The sequence below is a fragment of the Alnus glutinosa genome, chromosome 11 (assembly GCF_958979055.1).
Source record: "Alnus glutinosa chromosome 11, dhAlnGlut1.1, whole genome shotgun sequence".
Taxonomy (NCBI): domain Eukaryota; kingdom Viridiplantae; phylum Streptophyta; class Magnoliopsida; order Fagales; family Betulaceae; genus Alnus; species Alnus glutinosa.
Window position 1 is genome coordinate 24,470,677 of NC_084896.1, and position 13,670 is coordinate 24,484,346.

At 38.2% G+C, this 13,670-nt stretch overlaps 1 protein-coding gene across 1 annotated transcript; it reads right to left on the reverse strand.

Annotated features, from left to right (window-relative positions):
* Positions 1 to 852: 852 nt before the first annotated feature.
* Positions 853 to 11,585, reverse strand: LOC133881563 (alpha-L-fucosidase 2-like). Its single transcript, XM_062320518.1, has 10 exons — positions 11,124 to 11,585; positions 9,891 to 10,036; positions 8,355 to 9,259; positions 7,885 to 8,017; positions 7,187 to 7,345; positions 3,109 to 3,333; positions 2,925 to 3,026; positions 2,651 to 2,786; positions 2,075 to 2,270; positions 853 to 1,368 (listed from the first exon to the last, which is right to left on the reverse strand). The coding sequence occupies exons 1-10, from the start codon at positions 11,329 to 11,331 to the stop codon at positions 1,065 to 1,067; spliced, it is 2,514 nt and encodes an 837-aa protein (XP_062176502.1). The 5' UTR covers positions 11,332 to 11,585; the 3' UTR covers positions 853 to 1,064.
* Between the last annotated feature and the right edge of the window lie 2,085 nt (positions 11,586 to 13,670).

Here is a 13,670-nt window from a genome sequence, read left to right on the forward strand (position 1 = left end):
TTGTGGTTCGCTTAATTTAGAAATTGCTCTCTAGAGTCAAATTTCGATAAATTTTTTTGATAAATTCCGTTAGGCGCCACATCAGCGCCAATTAAATGACGACACATATCGATAATAATAATAATAATAATAAAAAATATATAAAATCTATTAAAAATATAAATAAATGAAACTTAAAAAATTATTTTTTTTTAAAAAAAAATTGAAAAGAAAAAAAGAGGAAGCTGTCGGTTGGGCAGCCTCCCCCAGCCAATGGGGGTGGCCGCTTGCCATCTCCGGCCACCTCTGGGAGTGGTGTGTAGCCACCCATTTTTTTCTTTTCAATTTTTTTTTTCCATTTTTTATTTATTTATATTTTTAATATATATATATAATTTTTTTTTATTATGATCGAATTGTGTCACAATCTTATTAGCGCTGACGTGGCGCTTAACGAAATCTATCAAAAAAAAAATTAACAAAATTTGACTGAAGTAAGCAATTTGTAAATTAAGTCAACTGCATGAATCTCTGAATTAATTTTGATATCAAAATTAACGATTTGTAATTTAGACCAACCACATGGACCAATGGTACAATTTTCTAAACAAAAAAAAGAAAGTGAAAATTAAGAACACGCAAACATCACTCAGAAAGAAGTAATAATTGAAGAATGCTTCATAGAAAATGCTTGCCTGAAATTGTCTTTTTTTTCAATTTTTTTAATAAATAATTACAATTCAATTCATTAAAAGCGCAAATGAACGCAACTCTTATACATGTGAAATATATAAGAGAGCCCCTAAATAGGACGAGAAGAGAATAAATATAAAATTTTTATATAAGTAAAACCATTCAAACAATAATGTGACGTTATCCAAAGATATATCATATTGAGAAATGAGACTTGCATGAAATTGTTATTAACAACAAATAAATGATACCGTGAAAGATTCTCTCGCTTGACCAATCAAATCAAATCAAATCCAAGACCAAAAACTTGATAAAGAAAGACAGACAAAGAAATGCAAAGGAATTCATAAGATCAATTTGATCTTAGCAATCAAGAAAAAGCCTCTTGCTTCTCAGAGAGAGAACGTCTTCACGCATTTTAATTGCCGATTGAAGGTGTAAACCGTGCCGGATGATATACTCGCCGTGACTGTAGCCCCTCTATAATGTAATCTTCTAAGAGAATTCTGGTCCTTGGACCAAAGGCCGACTTCATGAAGGTCTCCTTCCTTCCAGCAGATGTTTACTGTCATCCCACCACGTGCCTTCAATCCTTTCACGCAACCGTTCGCCCATTTATCCCGGGGAAGAGCAGGAAGTAGGTATAGATCCTTTATGGTGCTCTGGACAAGCATTTCTGCAACTGCTGCTGAAAAACTATAACAAAAGATTTACAGAATCGTCAATCATGCATGAATAATATTCTTACTTCCAAGACAGCTTTTAGTCAAACTGATATCTACTTCAAGTGCATGTATATCAAGGGTGTCACTTAAGAAAAACTTTAATCACAAACTCCCAATTACTGCTATGATGATTTTTAATGCTCGGAGTCGGAATCAGATCCTTTTACAAGGTGAAAACCAGAGTTACATTGTACGGCTGAAACCCTCCTTGCCTTTTTTTAGTACAGTGAGTATATATTACTCGGCACATAATTTTGACTTGGATATTCATGTTCGACCCCAAAATTCTTCACAATGAGATGCTTGGTGAAAATTTGGGACATGATCCAGAAATTTATGTATATGTGTGATGGGGCTGCCTTAAATGACAGGGAGAGGGAGGGAGAGGTGAACTTTTAATATGACAGCCTGCAAAATATACTTGTGGGAAAGCCTCATGTCTCCATAAGCGAATGTTTTTGTCAATGATGCTGACAAGAAAAATTACAGTATCTGAGCTCCTACTCCCAAATTCATTTACAGAAATGCAACAATAAACATGAAATAAACTGTTGTTGTCAGGGGAATGGAATTTATTATAGATAAAAAAAATTTCCTGGGGCAAGCAGTCATAGATAATGAGCGTTACTTAACACAAACATATATTACTAACATACGGAAAATATATTGTGACTTACCCAAAGTTAGCATCAATCTGGAAAGGGGGGTGTGCAGTGAACAAGTTACTATATAGTCCTCCTTCAAAGTCACTTTCATGATCTGGATCTACTAAGTTAATCAAATGCTTGACCATCCGGTATGCGTGCTCACTGTTATGAAGACGAGCCCACCATGCAATTTTCCATGTAGTTGACCATCCTGGACCGTCCTCTCCTGTTTCATGTTAAAAGAATATAAATGACAACTCTACGAACTTGCTGTTAAAGTAATATCATATTCTCAAAATAATCAGTAATATCAAACCGAAGTAAACAAAAAATATGAATTGGCTAACTGATAAAATGAACTCTAGAGAGAGGCGATCTTCTACTTAGGACAATCATTTCACACTAACTGGCCTATGGCAGCTGCTGTCACAATTAGTTGAATACTGCCATAGTCCCACATAATAATATTTGGCATGTGTAAATGTATCACATGTATCAAAATGTTTGCTTTTCTAGTGTAATAAAAAATTGTCAAGTATAGACAAAATGCAAAATAAAACATAAAAAATGCTTTGGAATCTAAATAGTCAGTTATGACACGCGAACCTCTTTTATAGAGGGTATAATCAGCTGCTTTACATAAGTCTGGCGTTTTCTCAACACTGATTGTATGCCCTGGAAAGAGACCAAAAAGATGTGATACATGTCGATGATGCACATCCGGGTCCTGAAAATCTTGTGCCTGCCATAGAACAGAGAGAATTTGTTAGCTCATAACGAATTCAGTTGTTCCAGTTCATAGAAGAACTTCATTAGAAATACTAAAACATAACACCTTGCCGAAAAAGACTCAGAAATTAAATTCAAGATACTAGCGTACCCATTCCATAATGGAACCATCTCTAGCAATTTTTGTTGGTGGTAGCCTCGGTTGAGCCTCAAGGACTTTTTTAACAAGAGAATCCTCAGTTTTTCCCAAAACCTGTTTGCCAGAGAATTATTAGTAATGGAGTTCACCAAGATAGAAGATTAGGATTGATTTGGCCAGCATATAAGAGCTTCACCTCAGCAGCAGAAACAATTGCAGAGAAAACTTCTTTTATGATTGCGATGTCCATGGTTGATGAGTAGCTCACACTGGCAGGCTTACCATCCGGAGCAATAAACATGTGCTCAGGAGAAGTTGATGGGTTGGTTTCCAAATATCCTCCACGGCCTTCAATCAACCAATCCAACAAAAATGATGCACATCCTTCCAACAAAGGATATGCCTTATTTTTTAGAAAATCCTAAATATGCAGAAATTATTAGCGATCATATATATACTAGATCTTTTCAGTCAGAAATTGTCACCAACATAGAGAAAATGTCATATATGAATCTAGGTAGAAAACTGAAATTTCAGTTTTACCAATATTTCAAGTCCCTAAATCCTCATTTTCTTAATTAGTTTAACCTCAAAACAACAGATACTAAGTCAACCAGCTTCGATTACGCAACAACAGCAACATTGGCTGCATCTTTTTTTTTTTTGCTTTTATGAGTAATCAAATTTCATTAAAACTAAAGGGCTCACCAAGTACATAAGATGTACACAAGAGAAACAGCTAACCAGAAAAAGAAAAAAGAACAAAAAAGTCACGGAAACTAGAAATATGGAAACAATCATAGGCAGTCATCTAATGGAAAGGAGGGGGGGGGGGGGGGGGGGGGGTGGGGGGTGGTGTTAAAGAATAAGGCCTTTAACTCCGCTACCATCCTTTCTTTGTCTTCAAAGTTTCGATCATTTCTTTATCTCCAAATACACCACGTCAAGAATAGCGGAATCATCTTCCATACAACTTCACTTAAAGGGCTACTAAACTTCCCTCTCCAACAAGCAAAAAGAGCCCTCACTCGACAACGCATGACCCACACTCAGCTGAACAGTCCGAAGATATAGTTCCATAATGCACTAATTAACCCACAATGGAGTAAAAGATGGTTAATGGTTTCTCCACTCTTCTTACACAAACAGCACCAATTAACTACAATGATATGCTGCTTAAGGCTTCCTTAAGTTATCCAAAGTAAGGATCTTACCTAAAACGGCCAACCAAGCGAAGAAAGCCATTCTCGTAGCGGTCTCACTTTGTCAAATGCACCTCCAAGGGAAAGAGTGCTACCATGGGGGATTAAGACATTATAGAACAAGCTAACCTCAAACATCCCTCTCTTGGAGGGGATCCAATAAAGCTTGTCTACACCATCATGTCTCAATTTGATGGAGTACAGCTGATCGAAGAACTGAAGATGAGCTGCCACAGAAGCATCATGTGCTACTCTAACAAAATGAATGTTCCACTGAGGAGAGCCATTAGAGAATTGAAGATGACCTATCATAGAAGCATCCATGAGGCAGGCAATGCTAAACATCGCAAGATTGGGAACCCCAGTTTCTTGGTGTGTCCTACAGGAGGCTTCCTAGACTTTGCTCATGCCATTTTTCCGATCCTTCTTGATTGCAGAGACTTTCAAGGGGGTAGAAGGTATTTCAAATTGTAGCTAAAATCTTAGGGTTTTGTGGATAGGTTGAAACAATGGTGGAGTTCTTATCACTTTCAAGGTTCTTCGAGTTTCATTTTGGCTCACAAGCTTAAGGTTTTGAAATATGTTTTAAGAAATTTGAATAAGAAGGTGTTGGGTAATGTAGAGAGGCAGAACAAGCTTCTTTGGGATTGTTAGAATAATATATTATTATCATTGTAATGTGTGGTAGGTAAGTGTGGTAGGTAAGAGGGTATTATGGTCATTGTAATATTCTCCAAAGTCTATATAATAGTATGTGAGGTAGGCTACGATATATAAGAATTAGCCTCCTCTTTCCCTAAAACATGGTATCAGAGCTGGTTTAGATCCTTGGCTAAACCTCTCTTTTTGGTTTTCTCCCGTTGGTAATAGCACCGCCCGTGTGGGCTAAGCCCACACGGGCAGTGCCTTGATAAAGCTCTACAAGAGCTATTCATCGTGATTTCCGGTAGGTTATATAAAATTGTTCGTCGGTGCGATTCTGTGTGTGGTAGAGGGAGATCGTGACCCACCGAACCAGCTGGAACCCGTGAACCCAGAACCAGCCAGACCCAGACCTGACTTCCGGCGATTTCTGGGTGTTTGTCTCGACACTGTATGGTCGTCTCACGGCCGCGTTTTGTGATCTCTGGTGTCGCTTGAGTTGAGGTCGTTCGGAAGAGTCTGTTCGTTGTCGTTATAGTGGTCGCCGGCACGGTTTGTGTGTCGCCAGAAAATTCCCGTCGCTGTTGCAGTTGGAACCCGTGCTTGTCGGCGCTGTTTGTGGCATGGGTGGTTGTTTGTTGGCCCATCAGAAGGTTTTTCTGGCCGTTTCCGGAGTCTGTTTGACGCCGGTGTGTAGTGGTCGTTTCCGGTGAGATCTGAGGTTGCGATCTCGCCGGACGATCTGGTGTTGCTGTTCCGTGTCGGCATGAACATTGATTTGGTGCGTCTGCCGGGAGTTACCGACGAGTTTCCGGCGGTGGGTGTGCTGTCGAACGTGTACTGTGCCTTGCCAATCTGGTTGATCTGGTCTGGGCAATTGTTTTTTGAATGTTCTGGTGATTCCGTCCAGTTGGTGGTGTATTTGTAACAAGCTGGGCTTATATGATATATATGCTCCAGCTTGAGGGGGAGTGTTAGAATAATATATTATTATCATTGTAATGTGTGGTAGGTAAGTGTGGTAGGTAAGAGGGTATTATGGTCATTGTAATATTCTCCAAAGTCTATATAATAGTATGTGAGGTAGGCTACGATATATAAGAATTAGCCTCCTCTTTCCCTAAAACAGGGATGAGTTATGAGGTCTTCAAACTGTTGAAGAAGATAGGGCCTTATGTGACGAGGAGAAGGCGAAAGTTATAAGTGATTTCGAGATGTCCACTCTCATGTAGGAGGTAAGTTGGAGGCAGATATCCCACCAACAAGAGGGAGATCCATTAGACCCTGATCAAAAATGAAATCTAAGAACTCCACCATAGCTAGATTAGAACGGGCTTCTCTCGACCTCTCACTAGGGAAACGAGAGATTTTCCCCAATGTACCAGGGCAAGTTCCACTAGCTAAGCAAACCAGCCAATTCATCCTAAAGAAATATTATCTCCCCATCAACATTAGGGTCATAAACACCTGTAAAAGCCCATATGGAATGATCTTCAACGTTTATAAAAGCGCAAGCAACAGTAAACTCCCCCACACACTCGTCAATCTTTTCCACCACCCTTCTATCCCACATAAGCAAAATTCCACTGGAAGCCCTGCTAGAGTCTAAACAACACCAATCCACATGACGACAACCCCACAAACTACGAACGAAAGCATAAGACATAACCTTCATTTTAGTTTCCTGAAAACAAACAACATTAGCCTTCCATTTTCTAAGTAAATTCCTAACGCTTAGGCGTTTATCACTCACATTCCAAGACCCCCCCCCCCCCCCCCCCCACAAGGAAGAGGACGATGCCAAAAACTTTCTTGGCCCCACAAGAACCTCCGCAAATGACCTATTCCCAACCACCTCCACCTATGATTTAAATGGCATAACCGACTTACTTCCACCCAAGCCCAGCGACGATCGTCCATTGAAACGAACCCCAGCTAATCCACCACCGGATGACGACTGGAGAAGTTGCAGATTTGAGCGCAACTCGGTGGCAAAGGACCTCCAACCTTTACCACCATTCTTCCTTCTGGCACAAGAATACATCCGCTCCTTCTTCCTCTTCCGAAACACCCATGCATGTTCAAGCATCGCTGGGCGAGAAGAGTTGAGATTCCAACTTTGGAGCATCTCTAGAACTCCATACAGCAGCTAACAACCTGAGACAAGCTTTACCCAATCAAATGGATCAAACACAACCTCTACTCCTTCCAAAAATCCGTAACGTTGAGGACATGCACTCCACCACCAACTCAAACGACTGGATTCAATGAGAAACCACCTTGAGATTCCCATAACAGCAAAGAAAAGTCGGCACGCACTAAAACACGCCAACGAGAGAGATAGAGGACTAATGTCTAGTTTCTTTTGACACTAAGCTGGTTAAGATTGCTTAGTGTTTTGTTTTCTCATAGGATAAAGCAGGAACTTACTTTGTCCATTTTATAAGTATAATGTTCCCACATATGGGTACAAAGCCATGCTCCTCCCATTGGCCATAAAGCCCACACAGCCAGACCTCGATCTGGTGATGTTTTTGCCCATATGTCAGACACTTGATGGACAACCCAACCACTTGCTTCATAGTTCACCTGCAATATTCAGTGACTATATAAGAAAAGATACACTTAAAAGTATGTAGAAAAGATAGAATAATAAATTGTCTTAGTGAACACAAAGATCATGGAGGCCACCAAGGGGTTAGGTTAATACAGGTCTTACTGGTTTTAAGTCTATCAATGCTTCACGGAATGAGGTATGTACGCCACCACAGTCACATTAGCATGATACAGATAATAATAAAACCAAATTGCATCAGAAACTAAAGAGTCCCTTCTACAGGGTCATCCTATAGGCACTGCACAATCCATACATAAGCAAATTTAAGGCTCTCATATTATTTCAATAATTTATCTAAAGGCTCACTACTGCAACTTAAAGTGCTACTTACAGCACCCATGTATCTTTCAATATTGGTTCTTTAATAGAACAATATTTGTTAGACTTAGGGTGAATGTCATCCATTAGAAGTTGCCATGAAAAAAAAAAAAAATTAACCTTGAACAAAACATATAGATAGATAAAATAAACAGGTCAAAAGGACTGTACACTAGAAAGTGAAAATTCTTACTTTTGCAGTTTTGCTCCCATTGATTGACAAAGAGGAAATGTAATCAAACAAGGGTTCCTGGCACTCACTAAGGTTGCAAGGAAGGGAAGGCCAATAGTTCATTTGAAGATTAATGTTCAAGTGAGGAGCGCCACTGAATAGAAAAGGAAGGGGTCAAATAAGTAACTATTCAAACAAATCATATGCAAATAGCCACATGAATTGTAAGGTACCACATGCTATGTTTATGTACTATCATTGAAAGGGAGCAGTTTACCCATGCCATGCATCTAATTCATGTATATAGAAAAATAATTAGAAAATAAAGGTGTAGAGAGGGAAGGGGTAATATTCCTAGAATGTACATTTTTATCTAAATATCTTTCACTCTTGCCTATGTCCCTCTACAAAGCCTAACTTCCTCTATTTCAGGAAAAGTAAAAAAATACACACACAAATACTATGGTGGAGAGGGAGAGGGGAAAACATACTCCCATGCAGGTTCAATATCCTTGTTCCATATACCCTGCAGGTTTGCCACCTGAGTTCCAGGTCGTGTACAAGAAATAAGTAGATATCGACCATACTGGAATAAAAGCTCCACCAAGGAAGGATCTTCATCAGTTTGAAAAGATTTTACCCTCTCTGCAGTTGAAATGGAATCAGCTTCACTTTCCTTGAAATTTGAATTAGTTACAGAAGACATTACTTTCTTCATCTTCAAAAAGTTATTTCCTAAAAGGCTCTTGGTGCTTTTTGAAAGCTGCAATGAGACACGATGGAAGAGATTCTGATAGTCGTCCAAATGATGGGCATAAAGGTCAGAGTATGACAAATTTTTTATTGACTCCAAGACATTGATCGACTCTGAAGTAGGATCCTTCTTAGAATCTGAAGGCTTCGTAAATGGCCCACCAAATGAAGATGAAGCCACGAGAAGCAACACAGCCCAATCTGAACCTTCCACCCTCAACTTCTTGTCATCCAAAACCTGTATCACTCCCTTGCCATCGCTAATCCGTAAATCAAGAATCGCGGAAAACTGAATTCCTTTAGGATTGTCATTTTCTTTCACTTTAGGTGGGATCCTTTTTCCAGGACAACTTCCTTCCATTCTTATCTGATTTTTTCCATTTACTTGTGAAGTATGATGTAACTTGCTGTCTAAAAACACTGTAAATGACAGAGACCCTGATTTGCTTGAAGAAATCTTTGTCACAATCACTTGATCTGGATTGGAAGCAAAATGTTCCCTCATAAATTCTACATCACCCACAGAATATTTTACTCTTACCGTTGCAGTATCCAAGTCCAGCTCTCTGTAGTAAGTTTCTTCAGCATATGTAAGATGTGAATCATCAAATTCAAGCTTGATGTCCCCAAGAACTTGGTAAACCTTCATCATCATAAAATAATCATTAGGATGTAAATCCCATAAGTCAATCTTTTTAGGAACATGGAAGCTCACCTTGTCAAGTAGTATCAGTAATAGAAATCTTGCCCTCATACAGGTTCACAAATTATGCAGAAAGTTTTGGGTAACGTATAAGATGCACACTACGTATACATAAGACCACCATCAAGAGATGAGGCATATTAGCATGACAAAAATTAACTAAAATGCTTAGCCAGTGTAGCATGAGGCACCGTATGATCAGTAAAAGCCAAATGCAGAATTTTGCAAGCAAGAATACATCAGGCACTCAAGACAGTCGCAAACTATCATGTTCAGCTATTATGTTTCATATTTAACATCTCATTTGTGCAGTGTATAAGCCTCAATTATAAAATATTTTTTTAAAAAAAATTGGACAGTTTGCATATGTACCAGCGGGGCCTCATGCTAGATAACAGATTAAACAGAATACATGATGCACTACTGACTAGCAACAAAGGTTTAAACTGAATTGCATGGGTTGTTTTACAAGATAGAATAAGCTCGAGAACTGCATTAATCTCGTTGAATATCATATATACTGAGTAACGAAATGAAGAATAGCAGCATCAAACGTAATGAAATTACATACATCTGAAGGTGCTCCTGACAACTTGACCGCTGCTGCAGTGGCTTCAACATACTCACCATTATCAACAAGTTTCCTGACCTGTGTTAGTGCCTCTGGAGCATTTGGGTTGGTATAGTTTGCTGGGGTCCCAGTCCAGAGTGTGTCCTCTACGTAATAATTGAAATAAATCAGCCATTACTTATTACTAAATGCCTGTGGAGGTCAGCTGAGTCATTGAATTGCAGAGGAAGTAGATGCATATAATTGTAACAAACTCCATTTGGTTACTGAAATATATGACAAGAAAAGAAATCTCCATCAAGATTTCCAGGCGTGTATTGTCTGGGACCATTTAAAACAATAATTATCCAGACAGTGATGGACGTTTTTTTATCTTTTAGAAACAATAAAAACATAAACTCAAGTCCCCACTCTCTTTGCCTCAGGAATCTCAGCAACCAAATGCAGAGGTACTTGACAGATAAGATAACACATAAATTTACCGAATATGATTTATTAAAACAGGTAGAATCAAAGAAGTGAACTCAAATTCAAGAACAACATCCCCTAATTATAACCAAAATTCTCAGAGACTAAAAGTTGAGTGCACCAATATTGTTGGTAAATGCAAAAGTAAATCTTTCATTTCAAACCTAGTCACTCCAAGCATTTCAAGTATCTTGAGAGCCAAATGATTGTAGTATTTCCAACAGTTTGGTTGCTTAGAAAATGTTACAACATGAACAAGTCACAATGTCAAATCCTCGATCTTAGAAATAAGGGGATAGAAAAAGAAAAACAAAATCATAGATATCACTGGAGTTCACTACAAGCATTTCTACCAAATCCAGTAACACTTAGCCTCCACATGGCCATCCAAATGTAGGATTGCAACAACAAAAATATAAACAAAAAACTAAATTCTATTTACTAATCAATAAGGAGACAAATTATAAAAACTCAAACCCCTTGATGCTAAAAATAGTTAGAAATTTATTAAAAAAGGAAAGATATAGTTAAGCTTTAAAAAAATGTTCAACATAAGCAACCCTATTCAATTGTTTCCTTATTTGATTTTCTTCTTTCCCCTTTTTTTTTTGGAATAAACAAAACCAACAGCTTTCACAAAACCCAGAATTTTCTTTTCATTGCTTTCGTTTTTTTCCCCAAACAAATAATAACTAAAGAAGTTTACTATCAAAATCCAAATTAACAGTTCTTCGATGCAAAAGGGAATGTGGCATTGCTTTTTACCATTAAGCTGGAGAGTTTCTGTTGCCACACCCCCCCAAACCATAGCTCCAAGCCGCCCATTCCCAATAGGAAGCGCATCGGTCCAGTGCTTCGCCGGCCCAGAAAATGTAACCTTCAAAGGCTTAGAGCTCTCTGCATCCTCTAAACTCGGACTCCAGAGTTCCTTCTCTGCCGGTGGCCGCACCAGAACCCACTCACCATCCTCCATTACCAAAACAATCGAACCCAGAAAGAGTTCCACAACAGCAACAAGAAAGACGCTTTGTGTGTATCTCTCTCTCTCTCTCTCTGTGAGTGTGATACAGTAAAAAAGGTGGGGTGGTTCGTGGTTGGGGAGGCAGAGAGGCCTTGGCTTTGAATTTCACATGGCATGTAGTGAAGTAACCGGGTCCACGCTACACGGCATTTTCTGTAGAAGCTTATGAAGTGATTCTCACACAACACAATATTTACAGAAGGTGAAACTTATACGTGTCTCCTGGGTTTCATCTTATGTGGGTTTATTGTGTAAATGTTGCGTACATTGTGCTGTTTAAATATCATTTCTCCCTTTCTTATGATGTGCGTGTGAGTCTGACATCATAATTAAGTGCACGCGGCGCGATTTGCTCACGAGCGAACCTAGATAGATTGAGATTCTCTTGTCTTTCCCATTGTCAGAAATTCTGACTTCTTTATGCTGCCCTTCCGACCCATAAGAAAAAGGCTATGAATAAAAAAATACTAAGTAAATAAATATGCATGGGACAAGAATAGAGAATATTTTATGTGATTTTTTATGTCCTAAAGGGTGGCTCGTATGTCACATGTAATTTTGTATGATTTTATAAAAGGGTTGGATTTCTCTCATAACTCTTTTTACACAATTTTTTTTATTTTACGTAGGATTCATGCATATAAATTTTATATGTAGGTCTCACACAACATATGAGAGGAGGTTCTGTTTGTATGAGAGTTGTAAGTGAAATATTTTTCTTTATAAAATATATAAATTAAATATATTTGTTAATTTATTCTAATAAGAATATTATTAATGAAAATTCTGATTAAAGGTCCTAATAGATATTATAAATAAAGGTTGGGTGTATTTAGTCAATATAAACAAATTAGCATAATTTAGAAAAATGGCTCTAACACCAATCCCATGTCGGCCATTAGGGATGTTAGATGAGCTCAATTGCTCATGAACTCGACTCGGTTAAACTTAATTTGATATCGGTTTGAATAATAAACGAGTCGTTCGTGAATACAATAATCTCCTCGAATATTAAACAAGACATACTCTTATAAACTCGACCCGATTTAAAAAAAGTTCGTGAGCTTACCTTATATAAGTTCGACTTGAATCATTAGGTCGCTCGTGTATATATATATATATATATATATAGAAAGAGGTTATTTTTATTTTTTTTATTTTTAAATATGGGTGCATACGTTACGCCTAACGTGCACGACTCATGCATGCACATGTAGTCCATGTAGACACCCTTATGACAAAATGCCAATATGGGCAACAGACAAATTCCGAAGAGCTAGCGAAGAGTCATGAAGATATTCAACAACAGCTATAAGCATAGCTGTCAACCATAACCTCTTTCAATTTCACTTAACACCAAGAACCATATATGTTGCCTTGTTGGTCAAGAATCAAGATACAATAACAAATTACTCATTTTCACCATCGATGGTCACCAATTGTCGTGTGTGGCAGTGCAGGAGATATGGAGCAGTTGGGTGCATGACTTGCAGATCTGTTGTCGTGTGAGAAGAGAAATGGGTGTAAAAGGAGGAGCAACAGGTGGCAGGGGGAAGTGGCTACTGCCACCAGCCCACCCTCTTGGGACCGAGCAATCGGTGATGGGGTAACCAACGTTTATTTTTCTATATTATTTAGTTAAAATTTTACATAATTTCAATTAAGATCGATGGGAGGCTTGGCTTGTTAACTTAACCTTGTTCAAGTCAAGCTCGAATTTGGCTAGACTCTTAACAAGACAAATCCGAACATATCTTCAAAACTTGGCTCAAGCTGAGTTCGAGTTCTCAAATTATGTATTCGAATGGAATCTGACAGCTCCAAGCTCGACTAGATTATAGGCGCCAAAGAGATATTTAATTTTGTGTAAAATATATATGTTCTTATTCGTTATAGTGATGATTTTCACTTGTTGATGAACTTGTTAACACGACAGAATTGTGTATATATATGGTCGTATTAGATTAAAACATAGAAAGTATGGAGGGAAAATAATCTAATCGAATCCTATATCGTCTCAAGGAAGAAAATTAGTATTTGAAATCCGGATTCGCTATGTCTCCATGCCCAATGGTTCACGAGGTAACATTAACTAAAGAAGTTTGTCATTTTCTTACGGAAAAGAAAAAAATAATAATAAGAGAAAAAAAAAAAAAAAAGATTGCAGCCAAGGATTCGGGGATTCTCGTATAGGCAGCCATGCCCTTGATAAAGGTGTTAAAGTGTCTCACATCGCCAAGAAATACATGACCCGGATACTTTATAAGCTATAGACACCCCTCCTTTTTCAA